General features: G+C 36.2%; 1 protein-coding gene across 1 annotated transcript in view; it reads right to left on the bottom strand.

The window, feature by feature from the left end:
* The window catches only part of Tbc1d19 (TBC1 domain family member 19), a 119,592-nt gene that overhangs the window by 22,390 nt on the left and 78,958 nt on the right, over positions 1-18,244 (bottom strand). The window contains exons 14-15 of the mRNA XM_063240565.1: positions 9,242-9,326; positions 7,000-7,044 (exon numbers count right to left, since the gene is read on the bottom strand). Of these exons, the coding sequence (XP_063096635.1) occupies positions 7,000-7,044; positions 9,242-9,326 (130 nt within the window). The remainder of the gene's footprint in view (positions 1-6,999; positions 7,045-9,241; positions 9,327-18,244) is intronic.

The following is an 18,244-nucleotide window of genomic DNA, read 5'->3' as shown; positions in this document are numbered from 1 at the left end:
AATGAGTTAATGTTTTTAAAGTGCACCAGTATAATGACTAGCATACTTCAAGTGTCCAATAACCTTAGCAATTTTATGCTCTCTGAAGGGAGAGTACCATATTTAAGCATGTGCATAAACCTACAGAAAAAAATTTTTGCTTTAGTTAGCTAAGAGCATACTTCAAGCAGGGCTTACGGATCCCAAAACACAGTCTGTTTTGTCAAAGAAGGACAAAGTCAAATCCTGGCAAACACAAGCAGGAGACCTAGGAAGTGGTGAAGAATCTATTAACACTCTGGGGCGCATACACCCAGAACATTCCTTTGATCTTAGAGGTTGTCATGTTCTTGGCCAGGTTGTTCAAAATCCTTTCCTTTGCCTTTCATCACTTCATCCTTTCAAGCGTCAAACTTCTTTCACCTGGTTGCCATCCAAGAGTGTGCTTCCAACAGGTATTAGGATGGTGAGGACATACCTCCCGTCTGACCTCAAAGTTCTACAAATCTGCTATGACTAATTAAGATCTTACCTTTCTCTATAAAAAAAAGTCTAACATGTTAATTGGCTACACTGTCCAAGAATAAAGAGATGACTTCATAGACCTTTGACAAAGCTAAGAATGGTAAGCACTGTCAACAAAAATAAATCTTGAACAAGATGAGCTATAAATAGCAAATATGACTCAGAAAATACCCAACATTAACATACTTTGCACTTACTATGTATTTTCCCTTCCTCTCCACTGTCCATATAACTCTCACATCTGATGCACTTTCACGCCTGCTGAAAGTAAATGTTAAACTCTTTCACCTGCAATTACTTTGCACAGTTTAATTCATTTGTTGAAATAATCATTTCCTCTGTTTATTCTTATTCCACATATAACCAGCAAAATAGTTTTAGAGATTAGGACAGTGGATAAACTATTTACTAGCTATTTCCATTATCTTTCTGAATCAAAACTTACGACTATAATTTTCTTACTTTATTTTCAGTAATGAACCTTTTCTAAAACATTATCATACTTAAAATCTATCTAAATATCACACTTGAAATAAAATTTTAATGATGCTTATAATTATGCCTAATTTTATCCTTCAGGAGGATTTAGGGTATGAACTCTTTGATTTATTTATAATTACTACAGATGACAGAGTACACTGCTGTTTGTCAACTTTATATTGCAAAGAAATTAGGGATGATATTTTTAAATATTTCCTCCAACAGTTTTTCTAATACATTAAGTACACTGTGTACTGTAGGACAGTTAGCCTACTTCACACCCCTCCAGTTTGTGACAACTCTTCAAACTTCACTAAATATTCCCTGGTGTGCGCATTTGTATATGTCTGTGTGTGTGTGTGTGTGTGTGTGTGTGTGTGTGTGTGTGTGTGTGCGCGCGTGCGCACGTGCTCGCATGTGTTGGGGAATTACCTCCCTGGTTGACAATTACTGCTCCAGAGTCCTAAAACTTCTCTACCCAAGGCTCTTTAGCAATTAAAATTATTTTCCTCTTTTGTAGGAAATAAATGATACTAACAAATTATTTTAAAAACACGTATACTTTATTCTCGACCAGATTTATTTGTACTTTTCCTGTGAGGCAAGAAAAAAAACCTCTTCTATTCTTATTCCTCTGTATTCTTCATTCCTTCATTAATTTGACTCAGAAATGTTCACTGAGTACAGACTTCATGCCACGCACGATTCTAGGTGATCAATATGTCAGTTATCAAAAAATGTGATGGTCCTTGTTCTGTTGGAGTCCATATTCTAGGGGCACCTTTATTCTACACAACAGTCAAGGTGGTCTTTTTAAAGCATTAATCAGGAACTGGAGGAGTAATAATCAAGAGCAGTCAGTGAAGCAGGGTATGTACTCCTAAACTCTGTCCTTCCACTAAAGTAATAGTTCAGCTGATAAAAATGCTAGAATCAACTTTTTACATACTTATTTTAAACACTTACAACAATCAAGGGAGTGCTTAATAGAGACTTTTGGTGAGAAAGAATTATGGCAGTTTTATTTCCTTCCATTCTCTACTTTCAAACATTCCCTACTTTCCAGCTTGGCAAGAGCTATGAAGATAGCAGCCCACAGTCCTGGTGTAGCTTGGCAGTGCAAGAGGAAAAAATACAGATACTGTACATATAAGCAAAAACAAACAAACAAAGAAACAAACTATGCTTGTGTGTTTTGACTGTCTAGCAGCTACCTGAGGGACTGGCTCACATTTACCTTAATTCTACTTGTCTAGTCTCAGAGTTTTCTCAGGACCAAATGGCTTGCCAGGCAGCATTTGTCAAAATCATTTAAAAGTGAATGGATTAGCTGGCTCCACTAGGAGAAAGATTAACAGATGGGGCATGTAGTAGACAGACTGTAAAGCAAGGGAAGGATGAGAGAAGAGGCTACCCAGGGAAGGACTTCAAAAGCTCCTAAGTACATGATCCATGAGGGTCTAGAAAAGACAGGAGAAGACCTTAGGCTTCTAACTCTGACCAATTTTTAGACCCTGGGCAAGAAGGAAGTTGAGGCTAAGGTAGAGTTGTAAATTCCACAGCTAAGCCTTGAAGAAGTGATCTACTCCAAGCCACTCTGCAAAAACTGGGAGAATGATTTTGTTTGTAAGTAAATGACTATCAAATCATGGGCTGACCATTTTCAGTCTCTGGAACAGTGACTTCAGTGTGGCACACAGAGGTCAATACAATTTTTAAAGAAAGGATTTAGAAAACTCAAACATAATAAGCAACAATAAATTCTGGGGTGGAAGAGAAGATCTCATTTCCAGAGTTATCATATTACAATAGTCAAGATAGCCAATTTTCAACAATGGAAAAATTAATGGACATGCAAAGAAATAAGAAAAAAATTAATGAAAATTGTCCTTGAGAAAGTCCAGACTTCAGAATGGTAGACTTTTAGTCAACTGTGCCCGTGGACGACTTTCCCCTGTCTCTGTCTCTCCCACCTTGCTTTGTATCAATGCATTCCCATTTGTCTCAGTGGCCATGTCGGTGTTCTTCACGTGATAAGGAGTTGCTCCTACCTGTGTCCTTCAAACATGGTGTGCTCCTTCCAGAATACTCTTCTCTTGCTTCTCTCATAGCTCACTCTGCATATTCCAATGTGTCTCCTCTTGCCTCCTCAGAGTACCTTTCCTGGTTGTCTCATCTAAAATAGCCATGTCTACTCCAGCATCTACAGTTTCTGTTTCCATCCATTGCTTGCTTTATCATACTCTCAAATTTCTCTGACTAGTCTGGATGAAAATTTTTCTAGAAAGTATTTTTAAAATTTTTATTTTTCTCAGTACATCTTTGTGGTATACTATGACTGCATTCACTGTGAGGAGCTGGCACATGTACATGATACACTGTAATTCTTCCTACGTCCTCTTCCTGTCCTCACCCCTTCCCTTCTCCATCTCTTGGTCATCTTCTCATTTACAAAAGTTCTAGCTCTGTTTCCTATTAGCTATCTTATTTTGTTTTTTAATTTCTTTATAGTTTGCATTTCTTTTATAACAGAAACCATGTGATATTTAAGCTTATGTTCTGATTTATTTCACTTAACATTGTGTTTCAAGGTACATCCATTTTCCTTCAAATGACTCAAGTTTATCCTTCTTTATAGCGAAAGTCCAGAACCTACTGTATGCATTTTTTACTTTCTCAATAATCTACTTTCTTTTCCTCTGGAAGATACTATAATAAACTCAGTAAAATTTTTTAAAGCATTAGGATAAGGTGATAAAAACATTGCTCCCAAAGCCAGAAAATTTAGATTCAAAACTTGACTTTTCTACTCATCAGCTTGGTAGGTTAACATTCTGTACTTCAGTTTCTTTACCTACAAGTAGGGATAATATTAGTATTTGCCCATAGGAGTATTGTAAGGACTAAATGAGTTAATACATACAAAGTGTTTAACCACTGTCTTGTGTATACTACTGCTTAAAAAATGTTAGCTGCTATTATGATTACTATTACAAGTATTAGCATGGATATATATGCACACACACATACACACATACATCTTGAGCTCACTATGAAGATCTTACTTTTTTTTGAGACAAGATCTCACTATATAGTGCAGGCTGGCCTTGAACTTAGGGCAACCCTCTTGCATCAGCCTCCCAAATGCTGGTATTATAGGCAGGTACCATTATACCCAGCAAAAATCTTAAACTACATGTTGTTGACATGCTACAGTCAACAACATAGTGGTACCTGTTTAAAGGTCATGTGGTTATTGGCTTTTACATAAAATTGTCCCTGCCTGATTTGCTGGTGTGCTCTTACATACTGATTTATAGCTTTTATGGTTTCCTATGTGAGCTCTCAAACTTTACTTCTCACCATTGCTGGTCATATTTCATATCTGTATTAGCCTCTTTCCACTCTTCTATTTTTCTCAGGGGGGATAAACCAAGTTTGTTGAAGATATATTTTAAATAATAGCTACTATTTTCCTATTTTCAAAATTAAGTTGAAAAACTCCCCTCTGAATAGAGAAAAGAAACTTGAATTCATGGACATCTCTTTTGGCTGTTCAGAGATATTTTTTTTTTACCTTTCATTTCTTAGATAAATGTAAAAAGTTATCAGAACTGTCAGAGATGGTAGATGTAATAATAATTTTGTATGTATACACAGATATTAAAGTTAATAAACCTAGGAAATGAGTTCAAATAAATATTCATTACACTTCTACTACATGCTAGATACATACTGAGGGAACAAAAATATAATCCTGGACTTCTTGAAGTTTGCAATATCAAGGAAGAGATTAAATATCAACAGATAATAGTAAGAGATAACACAGACTTTCGACCAGGCACTCTGTGGCCTAAAGGAAAGACCCTTACCCTAATGGCCGGTGGGCACTGGGAAAACTCCTGGGGAAGAGTAGGTTTAGTCTGAGCCTTGATGACAGCCAGGCAAAGAAGATTTCATGGGTTAGTCTAAGGGTGGAAAATGGAGAGACCATGGGGTAGGAAGAGCAGAATGCATGGCTGTCTGTAAAAAGAATAAATAGTTTGATACTGTTATGATAAGAAAAGAGAGAGATAGGAAACGGAGAAAAATTTTAGAAGACAGAAAGTAGACTGAACAGAAATCACATCTGAAAGATCCTCACATGTACATTATGTGGAGAAGCCTGGATGTTATTTAAAATATAGGAGCCATGAAAAGATTAAAGCATCACACATCAGCAATATATGCATACTCATATTGATAGCAGCACAAGTTTTTGTAGCTAACTCTTGGAAACAGCTCAGATGTCCATCAACAGATGAATGGGTAAAGAAAATAATATATAGTAGAGTACTGCTCTGCTATTAAGAAGGGTAAATTAGAGACATTTTTAGCCAAATGGATGTACCTTGAGACCATACTTTTAAGAGAAATAAATTGGACGTGTATGTTTAAGTATCACCATGTTTCTTGTGTGAGAAATAAAAGTGTAAATAAAGACTAAAATGGGCAACAGATACTGTGGATATTGGAAGAAAATGTTCAAATGCAAATGAGGGTGGGGGAGCAAGGAGGAAGGGAAAAGGAAAAAAAGAAAATAGAGAGGAAAATGAGGGAAAATAAAAAAATCAAGATATATTATGTACAGATACAAATCGCTTACAATGAATCTGATCATTATATATATCAAAGGTGTAGTAATACAATTAAAATTAAAAAATAAAATACAGGAGCCATTCAGAAGTGTTTGAGAAAAATGGCAATGTACATTTTTAAGTTTAAATGCATAACTCAGTGGAAGACAGAGTAAAACTAGAAAAAATGCAAGAGAGACCAGTTAGGCAGTTGCTGTGATAAACTAGAGTTAGGAGAGTTTAAAAGAAAGCCAGGCAACAGTGAGGGCCCCAGTTGTATCTGGAAGATACAACTGGGATACTTAGCAGATGAGGGGCTCAAGGGTGACTTCAGGATTTCTAGCCTTTAGGAACACTGTGTATTTTGAGTGCAGGGTGTCAGTGAGAGAGGTGCACAGGAGGATAAAGTGGTGAGTCTAGGCTGAGACACATTAAGTTCCAGGAGAAGTCAGAACTGGAGGTAGCACTTCAGGGTAGCACACTGATTCATGGACGCACCTAGGGAACGCTGGAAAGAGAAGAGCCCGCTCAAAGCAGAGGGCAGCTCTTGATGCTCTGAAAGAAACTGGGATTACAGGGCCAGGACGGCACCGTGAATTTCAGCTGTGAGTTTCGGACGCCGTGACTGACAGCGTTGAGCAAACTCATCAGCTGCGTGTCCTGAGCGTTCACTGCGTGGCGGCACTGTGGGGCCTCATGCACGGCATCTCACTTAACCCACGGTCCACAGCTAAACTGATGAATCTGGCATTCAGGGAGATCCTGTCACCTACCCGAGGCCATGGGCTGAGCTGAAAGCCTGAGATCGGACCCCAGGTCTGCCGGGCTGCAAAGCCCATGCTGTTAACTCCCTTGGAGAAAAGAATTCCTCAGCGCGCCGCTTAATATTATCATGATAAGCACAGCTATGTACTGCTTTCCAAGAAGTGTATCCTAAAGCTAATGACGTAAAAGGCATACTTAATCCATAAATATTAACAATGAGGTCATATGATCTCTTCATAACAGCAAATTGACTACGTCAGCAATGCTTCTTCATAATCTTTGCATTCATAAACACCACACTGGCCGACTTGGGGAGACCACACCGCACTGACTGGAACACGGGTCCAGCAACGCCCAAGGAAAGCCCAAGTCAGACCTACTGGTCAGCGCTCTTCGGAGCAAAGCTAAGTACCCTGGCCTAGACCCTTAGGGCTGCTCAGCTTTCTCGAAAATGTACTAAAGAGAAGCAGAGAAGGTATGTACGGGTAGCACAAACCTACCAGAAGGGTGGAAAATTTTTATTTTAGATGATAATTTAGTGTCCATTTAAGAAGTGAATCAGAAAATCTATTTCTATTATAAAAGTTGTAATTTTCCAATATCCCACTAGAGGAAGCAATAGCATTACTCTCACCGTTTGGTGGATAAAACACTGCATATTCTTCTAATCCTAGTTTTCCTGAAAGAGAAGATAACAGAGGATTTCAATATGATTCTGTAAAATAAAATATTAAAAATTATACTAAAAATGGAATTTTAAGAACTACAATGCTTCAATTTTACTTCATTTCATGACATGGAGCTAATTTGAAAAACTGCCAGCCAATTTTCTGATATTAGCAATCCTTTCATGAATTAAAATCAACAACATATCCCAAAATATAAGGAAAGAGATATAAAATAAATAAAAAGCAACACATTTAAACTCATTAAGAACTTAGGAGGAACCTACTTAAAAGCACAGAACTGTTTTGCTAAATATAAATTATCCTAATCTATTCATCAAAACAAGCCCTATGTGTTGCAATAATCTTATTAGGTTACATTTTAATGGTATGTGCTTAAAAGTTTAAAATTAAGTTTCTTTAACTGTATGATGATCATATTTTCTGAATTCTAAATAGTTCATATGATCACAGAATGGAGGTAAATATTTGAAATCAGAATTGTCCTAGAAATGTAAAGACTACACTACAATTAGATATTTAGCTGACTTGAAATAGTAGCTTTCCCTCAAATTTTCAGGGTTCTCAGATTTTTCCATCTTCCACAGAATATCTTTAGGTAGCTTTTATCTTGACAGTTTTTTTTAACACTTTTTAGCCTAAAAAAGACCATTCATTCTTGCACAGGGTTTTAAAGTAAAATTTTTAAATTAAAAAAAGTATTTTTGTTTTTGTTTTGTTTTTTGATTAAGGGTAGTGGCAGAGGGGACAGGAAGAATACGAAGTGTGAGCTGTTTAGGTCAGGATGAAAATGATGAGGACCAACCTGTGTAAGGAGAGATGGAATAATAAAAGACAGACAGACACATGCACTGATGCTCATCTAGATGTAGATACATGAACAAAATGAATGTAGTGAATACTCCCTCCACTACGTGGTTTATGATCTAGAATAAACTATGAAACTAGAGTTTAGTAATTTTTTTCCTTTTAATGAGTCTTAACAGTGAGATACAGGATAGTTTTTCAGGATCTAAATATTTTTACAGTGGAGGAAATAGGAAACCTTTCACAGAAGGGACTATATGGAGCTAAAATGAATATGGCATATTGTGGAATAACCAGGGAATTAGTTAGCTAAGTTAAGACTGTTGACTGACACAGGACCTTAAACTGGATGCCTTTACAGTTGAGCCCAAATAGGTAACTACATCCATACACAGTTTTTCAGGAAATTTCTTTAAAATTCATTTTAGAAGCAATGGAACTAAAAGCCCTAAATTGGGTGGAGCCTGATTCCAACACAAGGTGGCATGGCTGCCCTAGGGCAGGATTTGGAACAATCACCATCAGGCAGATATCCCAGACTCAAGAAATACAGAAGAGCAGGCTGGGGATTTAGCTCAGTTGCACAAGGGCCTGCTTGTCAAGTGTGAGTTTGATCCTCGGTATCCCGCCCCCAGAAAAAACCCTCAGAAGAAATAATTCCTTTTTTCATGGAAATAACAAAAGGAACACACATAGTGATAAAGAACATTTGCTTTTTCCAATGGTAACAAACAGTGACATACATGCCACAGGTTTGTCACCACTGAATATAGTAATGAGCTTTCAGTGCTAACTTCCACAATTTCATAGAAGGAAATTGAGAGGGCTGTCAGCTGAAGTCAGTTCCATAGCAAGAGAAGAAGGCACTAAAACAGAAATTAGAGAGCTAACAGCATGTAAATTATATACAATTTTAAGTGTGGCGGAACATTTTGAGAAAAGAAATGCAAGAAGTTTAAGACATTAAAAAACCAAATCTAGGACCGGGGATTTAGCTCAGCAGCACAAGCACCTGTATAGCAAGCACAAGGTCATGCGTTCAATCCCTGTTACCAAAAAACAAAAACAAAACAAAACAAAAAACTCATGTGATACATTCATACTTAGAAAGTAAAAGTCAAGAGGAAAAAAAAAAAACCAACAATAGAGACAGCAAACAGAGAAGGCAGAGAGGTACATGAATTCTGTTTCTTGGAAGCATTTAACTGACTTGTGATAAACTGCTTGCGCACTGATTTAAGTGATGGGAAAAGGATGTTCATCGGAGAGGAATCTTAATTTATAATTAAAAAAATAGGTAACATGAGTACATGCTATAAAATAAATGTTCTTGGATTTGGTATTATCTCAAATAATCCCTTCTTAGAATTAGTAAAATATTACCTCTTATGTATGATTTCGGTGGTGAAGCACTGTTGTATGCAAAGTGGCCCAATACAGACGTATCCCGGGAAAAACAAAGTAATACCTAGACATGATATGAGGAAAACAAGCAATTAAAGACTGTTACAAAACTAGATAATGGGGCCGGTGATAGAGCTCAGCAGCACAGCGCCTGCCTGGCCAGTGCAAGGCCCTGATTCCTGGTACCAAAAAGAAAAGAGAAAACGTGTTGCCATTTCCTGCTTGGGAAGTCCTGAGGCAGTGGAGGGCCTAGGTCAGCACTGGCCGTGCAGTGGCAGAGTGAGCTTTCTGGTGTGGCCGAATTAACTGGTAACAGTGGGGTGCCAAATACAGATGGCCAACTTCTCCCAAAGACTTCTCATTGTTGGCCACCTAAACTTGGAACAAGAGAAAGTGCAAGTTGCTAAGTATCAGTCGACTCTTTTCTATGTTTTACCTGGAACTGAGAAACAGCTAGGTCACCGTGGCGGCAAACCTATGCATGCATGCCACAGTGTTTGTTTGCATCCCTGAAAGTTCTAAAAGGTTCAGCATGCTAACCTAGAAGTTTAACTGGTGAGAAATGTATAGGATAGACTCTAGGTAGAGTGGCACAGAACAATTTAGGAATAAAGTGGAACTGAACTCATTGCTGGGGTGCAGCAGGCAGTTGGACATGTCAGCGGTAGAGGGAAGGTGACATGGTATTTGGAAGGCATGACAGCAGCTTTAGAACAAGTGGTTGCCCAATACACCATAGAAGTCAGTTATCCTGATCTGCAGATAGAGTGACAACTCTACCTGGAGATGAAAATAGATGGGAGAGTACAGGATCAAGGATGCCCAGTACGGGAAAGTGGACTGCAGAGACTACCATGGAATTTGCAAGGAGGTGTCCAATCCCCAGGAAAATGAATAATGACAAGAAATCTGGGTCCTGGTATGAGAAGACTTGGTATTCTAGAAATGCTAACATGAAAATCATTCATGACTGGAAAATGCAAAACATGGACACAGAGTTAGGGTTGGGGTTGCAGCAAGAATGAATGGAGAACAGAATGATTTTATGTCTAAGACACAAGAAAGAGGGGTTCAGTTTCTTTAGAGAATAAATGTAGGGATTGAGCATTAGGCTCAGTGGTAGAATGTATGTGCCAATAACCCCATCACACCACTGATTGGTTTTTATTATGTTTTAAAAGAATATATATGTGATACTTTATGATAAAAAATTAGAAATGTAAATGATAAAAAAGGGAGAAAAATCAAGAATCATACCAGCATTAATATGAAGATGTATATTATCTCAGACTTCTTTTATATACACATACAAAATTTTCAAACAAAAGGGCTATAGTTCTATAATTTATTTTCCCTCAATATTATAAAAATACTCTTCAGGTACACTTTGAAGTATATTGTGCTATATGGATGAATAATTATATAAGCCGTCTCATTGTTGATTATTTAATTATTTCTTCTTTATCCCAATTAAAAGCAATGCTGTGATGAACTTCCTTATGTACAACTTTGGTTACTGTATTCATATTCCTAAAACCGCACCATTGGTCTGGTCAAATGCTACAGACTTTTATTTTATTTTTTTGAGATAGGCTTTGGCTATACAGTTCAGGCTAGCCTTAAACTCACTTTGTAGGGGATAGTAATGTTAGAAGCTCTAGGCTTAAATATATCCACCTACAGTCACTGTGGCCCTAGAGAACACAAGATATCTGAGACTGTTCTAAAGAGAATACCGGTGACTGTAAGGTGATAATGCCAGAGTTGGTGTGTTAGTGTGTACTGGTGTGTAGCCCTGGTATACAAGGAAAGAGCTGCCAACTCCTATTCTAACAAGCAGTTTTAACTTTTCAGATTCTAATTTTTGCATCTTTAAGGAAATACTAATTCTATTGTAAATTTGCTAGAGTATGTGACTATATAAAGATGACATTTTGATCAAATTAAATAGAGAATTTATGATTACATAAAGGTTAAGTAGAAATTAAGTTTTATAGGGGTAAAGTTATACATGACAGTGATTTACCTTTTTAGAAGAGTTATAAGAAACAATATGCAAGCATGATCTATGGTTCATATAGCAGGCTTATGTCTAAAATGTTTACATTTATACTACAAACGATTTACTTGAGTCTAAACTTTTTCTTTACCTGTAGAAAATATATTCATAGTAAATATTTCTGAGAAATAAACTGTTTACATAATGAAAAGCACAAAAGAAATGCCAGATATGCTGGAAAATTACTTTTACATACAAATACTATTCACTTTTTTTCACTTGTGGTAAACTTGCATTTTTCTCCAAATCATTCTGAAGAACTTGAAATAACAAAATTTCAAGAATGTCCTTTTAAAACACTGCCCTGATTTAAATTTTCATGAAGGACAAGTGACTTTCTGAGCATTGATAATGGACAAACTCAGCTTGATGTCCTGGTAGCTCTATGAGTTTGGGCCCTGAGAATCTGCTTCTTCATTTTTAATAAGGAAGTAAAGGCACCTTATAGGGCTGTTATACAAACTGGTTAAAAAGTGGATTCTGGGAAGTAATGAAGTAAGAAGTGATAGATAGATCATAGGTCTATCTTTCCACCTAGATAACAATTGGACTGATAGAGCATGTCTGAATATAAGAGTTAAGGAGTTCTGGACATTACTGAAGTCTTGTAACTTTCAGGATAAGGCTTGAGGTTATTGAGGTTGAGTTGGTCGATTTCACTTCTTCATACAGTGGCATCTACCCATCCCTAAACCCTTTGGAAAGCTGCTAGTTATACATGTTTTCCAGGTGCAGCATGAAGGACACTGGAAAAAAAAATCACCCTTTTCTCCAAATACTGTAGTATTTGTGCTCTAATTGCTGCTTTTCAACCAGAGAAGAAAAAAGAGGCAGAGGACAGGGATGTAGAAAAAAGTTTCACTATTGTTGCACATCTTCCCACAAGCTCCTCCCCCTCATACTGAAGTGACTTTCAGGTGATTTAAAGGGATGGTTCCTCCCTTTCATTTTTTTCTTTCTCTCTTTTATCAGACATTATAGAACAAGACATTCAAAAACAAATGCATATATGAAGAAAACTAGAAAGGGACTATGAATGCACAAAGAAAGGCACATGCTCAGTAAAGACCTTAAATTTACCTCTTATGTTAATCCTGGGCACATCAAGAACCTACAATAACCAAAGAAACAAAAACAACAAAACTCAAGGGAATAGGGAGAATATTGTTTTTAGAGAAACTACATAATTATAGTCAACTGTTTTTAGCAACAATAATAAAAATCACAAGGAATATAAAGAAACTGGAAAGCATGGCCAAAGAGGGAAGAAGTCAAAAGAAACTTTCCCTGAAAAAAAATGACAGCAAGTCTACTCATGACAGAACTCAAATATGTTCTAAGATGTGAAGAAAGCCAAAAAATTATATATGAAAAGATGGAAATATTAAGAAAGAAACTTAGTAAGAAATTTAAAAAAGTAATTGTGGACTAAAAAGTACAATAACTGAAAAGTTCATTAGAAAGATTCAAAGGTACATTTGAGTAGGCAGAAAATAGTACACAACCTTGAAAATAGGAAATAGAAAAAACTGAAGTGAACAGAGTCTTAGAAACCTACACTGTATCATCAAGTAAACCAATATATACATTATAGGGATCTTAGAGGAGAAGAAAGAGAAAGAAGAAAAACTGAGAAAATATTTGAGAAAAATGGTTTTGGATGTTCCAGGTTAAGACACTAGTGATAAGGAGATAAAGGTGCATGGGAATGCCAGCTTGTGCAATAGAAGAAAACTGATAAAACTTCCTGTCCTAGGGGCCAAGTGAGGAAATAAAGTCAAAGGGGAATGATTGGCTGAATTGTCAAGTCAGGGCTGCCAGTGTAGCTCAGTAGTAGTGCACTTATCTATCAAAGTGAAGCCCTGCATTAAAAATAAATCAGAACTGAGTAGTAGGGTGAGATAAGTTTTAATATCTAAATGTAGAAACTGCTCTTATTGCAAGTAAAATTTAAAAAAGGAAAGGAAAATAATGTATAATGCCTTTAAATTGTGAAGGGAAGATGAGTTCAGTGTTGCAATGCAGAGATTAGACTTATCGTAAATAAAATAACAAAAAGAAAAGAAACCTAGATATATCAGTACAAATGCAGGTAGGTGGAGCATATGTGACAGTGAAAGCATATGGAAGTTCTCTTTATTATTGTTTTGGAAACTGAAAGTCATGAGGTAAGAGAAAGAAAAAAGATGGACATTTTAAGAGATGGGTATGAAAAGTCATCTAAGAGAGTGGGTAAGTGAATGAACTAAGAAAATAAAGTAGAATTCACAAGAGGAATTTAAGAACTCAATGCTAGTGGTCTTGAATTTAAACTAAAGCACTTAATATGGTTGCATCTCCAGACATGTTCAAATGTTCATGGCAGCCACAGAATTGGTAGAAAGTTATATTGCAACAAGGTTATGGTTTTATCAGATAATTTCTATTGGAAATTGGGAGAAGGGCAAGGGAGTTGAACACATACATATTCAAGAAAGAAATGATTATGATAGATCATACTATTGGTATGTATTCTACATTTGCTTTCTCCTGTCTGTTCATAAAGATACTGCTGTATGTCAGGGTCTCCTTAACACTAACCTGAACTACTGGAGCTATTTTTACTGTCTAGCCAGCTAATCTTTCCTCAAAAACACTATGCTCATTGTTTATATCTATTTTTATCTTTCCTATTTTCCCCTAATTGTTTGTCTTCAAGAACTAGACATTTCTTAAAATTTTTTATTTCACAGCCATCAATGAATCCTGCATCACTCTCAGAATTTTAATTATTTTTGTATAGAAGTGTATATAAACCTGTATTAGTGTATTTATCAAATTAAAACTATATATATCTTTCCTTATTTTCCACTATGATGTGAGATTAATAAATATCTTCTTTTGTTATCATTGAACACAGTGCCTGTATCAGAATAGACACTAAATTATTTTATTAATTGGCTACATGAATAAATGTTATCTTTCTTAAATCCCATTCAATGGCATAAAAATATTCGCAAATAGGAATATTCCTCAGTTTTCCCATTAAATACATGATAGAGAAGCCAAGTATATGATGAAAGATTTGGTATAAAACACAAAGTATTTGTGTATTTCCTTTATTATATTAACTTTTTTTCATATTTTATACACTTTGGACAATATATTAACCTACCTTGGTTATAATAATGCCATTCATTACTGGAACCTAAAAATGATATTCTGAAGACATCTGATTAACTTCTGTTAAAGAAATGTCTTTATGGGCCAGGGATTTAGCTCAGCAGCATAAGCGCCTGCCTGGCAAGCACGGTGCCAAAAAAAAGGAAATGTATTTGATTGGTATCATTTAAAACTTTCAGCACACTAAGTCTCTTTTTATTTGTGTATGTTTGCAATGCACAACAGTTGTGTTTGTCTGGGAGAAATGGTACGTATATGTAACATTCTTGATCATTTTCAATATCTTACCTCTCTCACTATCCCCCCCTTTCCCCTAATTCCTTTCTTTATTTTCAAAATATCTGCTCTGTTTCCTGTCATCTTTGCTTTCTTTCTTTCTCCTTCCTCATTTCCTTTTTCATTCTTTTCCTTCCTTTGTTCTTTTATCTTTTAGGTTTTTCAACACTAATTTTTGTAAGAATTTCATGCAAATAAAAGCTAAGTTTTAAAGTACTTACAAGTTGACTTATTATTCAAAACATTTATATTGAATGTCCCTTAATATTTCTATAACGGTATCTATAAAATTTAGGTAACATGAATGAAGGCATTCAAGAGCAGAATCTGCATTCTTGTAAGATAAGAACATATTTTCTTTAGAGAGGAATTGCTACATATTTTCTCATCTCTGTGTGGACACAGAAATGATACGTGTCATCTAATTTTGCAGTCTAGTCAGAAAGCCCAATAACCAAGTATGGGCTGGAAAGATATAGGGCCCCCAGAGCATCAATAGAAATGTTAAATTCACTCCACTGTCATTGACAATTTTCCCATAAAGCAGCTGTGTTTCTAGAAAGCTCTTTCAAAGAAAAGTCTGTAATTAAATATAAGAAAGCTTTCTTCTGTCTTGTCATACACACATATAAAATACTTTTCCAAGGGAATAAAAGGATTCAATTTCAGATAACAGAATATTTTTTGCAATGTATATACTTCTGTAGTTTTATTAGTTAAATAAGTGTTATGATTTAGATCTAGATGTTCCTCTAAAACTTCATGTAATTATAAGAAGAACATTTGTGAGATGATACTATGAGGATGCTATAGCTGACTTTCCATTAAGAGGTGGGTATGACTGGAAGAGGCTGGTCACAGAAAGAGTGATCTGGAAGGGTTATTGCCCACCCCTGTCTCTTCCCTTGACTCTCTCTGCTTCCTGTCTGCCATTAAATGAGAAGTTTTTCCTCTGCCATGCCTCCCTGTCTTGGAGCCAGATGGCTACAGAATGGACTTCTACAAACTGTGAGCCGAACCAAATCTTTCCTCCTTTCAGGTGTAGGTGTTAAGTATTTTGTTCCAGCAATAGGAAAAGTGACAAGGACAATAAGCTTCTAATAATTCAGAATGAGTATAAAATAAACAAAGGTGTCAAAATGTAAAGCGTTTAAGTAGTAAACTGATCATATGAAGAAAATTTGCATAATTCTCAAAAAAGAGAAGTTTAGGTATTATATTTACTCCTCTACTTATGTAATAAGGATAAAGATTCACATAAAAGCTTTTTTAAACAGATGAATGGATTTACCAATGTAGTAGACATCAAAGCTGAATCAAAGAGATACAAAATTGTAAATAACCTATTATCAGCCAATGAAATTGAAGATATAAACATATAAAATATATAATTAAACACCTACCAACAAAGAAAGTCCAAGTCCTGATGGATTCACTGCTGAATTCTACAAGAAATTTAGGGAAGATCTAATACTACTCCTCACACACTTAAATGAAATAGAAGGGAAGCAACACTCCAAAATCATTCCAGGAAGCACTACTCTGATACCACAACCAGAGAAAGATCCAAACAAAAAGAGAACTACGGATCAATCTCCCTAATGAACACAGATGCAAAATCCTCAGTAAGATAATGGCAAATAGTATACAACAAATCATGAAGGATGTTATACACTATTACCATGAATGCATGTTGGACTTTTTCAAATGCTTTTTATGCATCTATTGAGATGATCATGTGTTTTTTGTCCTTTGTTTTGCTTTTAAGTCATGCAGAATAGAAGAGTTGTGTGGGCAGGAAGGTTTCCACTCCGATTTCAGAAGGTAGTGTGCTCCAAGACAGCATGTGTGAAGCTGTGAGTATGAAGCCAAAAGTGCAATGCAGACCCCAGGAGCTTAGAAAAGCCAGGAATATGGATTGTCCAAGGAGCAAGAAGAGGAAGCAGAGCAGGTCCAAAAGAGAAGCCATAGGAACTACAACCACCGCAAGTACTGTGGGGTGGAGCTGCTCAAGCCCTTGGAAGTTCACATCTTCCCAGACTGCCTTGAATGCTGCACATGGAACTACAGGACTTAATGTTTTTCCTGTTGGATTTTGGACTTGGTTTGGTCTCATTCCTTTGTATCCCCACTTGTAACTTTTGAAACATCTGTACAGACATCTATCTTGTGCCACTGAATGCTAGAGGTGTTTAACTTTCTTTTCATTTGTACAGAAGCTTACAGCTAAAAGTTTGCCTTAGATCTCAGAGGAGACTTGGGACTTAAACTTTTTAGCAATGTTGAATCTGTTAGGACTTTGACAACACTTGCAAATGGACTGAAAGACTTTTGTATAAAAGAATGTACATGAGCCTTTGGGGGGGGCAGGGGCAGAATGTAATAGTTTATATCTAAATAACCCCAAACTCATGAAGTCATGGGAGTGGGCTTCTGAGCTTGTGATTGATTCATGGTCCAATGCTGGGACCACATCTGTGAGTACTACACCTGCCCTAAGGCAGCAGCCTACATACAATACAAGGAACAGAAAGAGGCTTGACTCTATGTCTCTCAGCTTTTTATCTGTCTTGTCTCTCTGTCTCTTCTTGCTTGTTGTTCTGCTCTCTTCTGCCCCCAGGAAGTGTTGCCCCTCTGCCATGTGCCATCCTGCTGATTATGGACTAAAGCCTCTATAAACTATTAGCTAAATAAATCTTTCCCCCTTTAACTTTGAGTGTCAAGTATTTTGTCTCAGCAATAAGAAAAGTAAGACATTGCTCTTCTTCAAAGTCAAAATGACCATGAAAGGTAAATATTTTTAATCAATTCAGGACATTCAGCAATCACAACAGTACAACTAAAGATGTTCATAAAAGAGAATTTCTAGAACTGCTTCAGAAGTGGCAAGATTGATGAGATAAATGTTTTGAAGGTAGGGATAGTATATGGAGGGGGATTAATGACAAAATGTCTATTATTGTAATACTGGAATTAACAATGAGCACCAAAACACTTTTTAGGTTATAAAAACACAATTGTGAAATGATCAAATAGAGTAGAATGATATAAATAAAATTATGCAATGTATGACATAGTGTTTTTAACCCACATATCAAATGTCTAGGACCTTGTTGTATGTGTTTGCATTGGGGAGTATGGGTTGGTTACATATAGTAAATGGTACTTAGATAAGAGTTCAAAAAAAAAATAGAAGTTTACTGGGTGAAGTGAGGAGGATAATGGTCTGTCATATGAAAGAAACTACAGATCTTAGGGCCCTCAGATGGAAAGAAATATAGTGAATGTGAAGACTAGTACAGCGATTAGAAAAGCATAAAAAGTGAATAATGAAGTTGAGAGATGGGGCAGGTCCTACATAGTTTTGTGGCCTTTTTTAAGAGGTTCTTATGGTGTTTTATCTTCTCTTCTAAACATCTGTACACAGCCAACATCATTATCAAACAAAAACCTGCTCATCCAAACAGTTGGTACTGATTTATATT

This window comes from Cavia porcellus, unplaced genomic scaffold (genome assembly GCF_034190915.1).
Source record: "Cavia porcellus strain 051 isolate PalLab524CR breed Dunkin Hartley unplaced genomic scaffold, mCavPor4.1 scaffold_30, whole genome shotgun sequence".
Taxonomy (NCBI): domain Eukaryota; kingdom Metazoa; phylum Chordata; class Mammalia; order Rodentia; family Caviidae; genus Cavia; species Cavia porcellus.
Note: the sequence above shows the minus strand (reverse complement) of the source record. Positions and strands in the feature narration are given on the sequence as shown.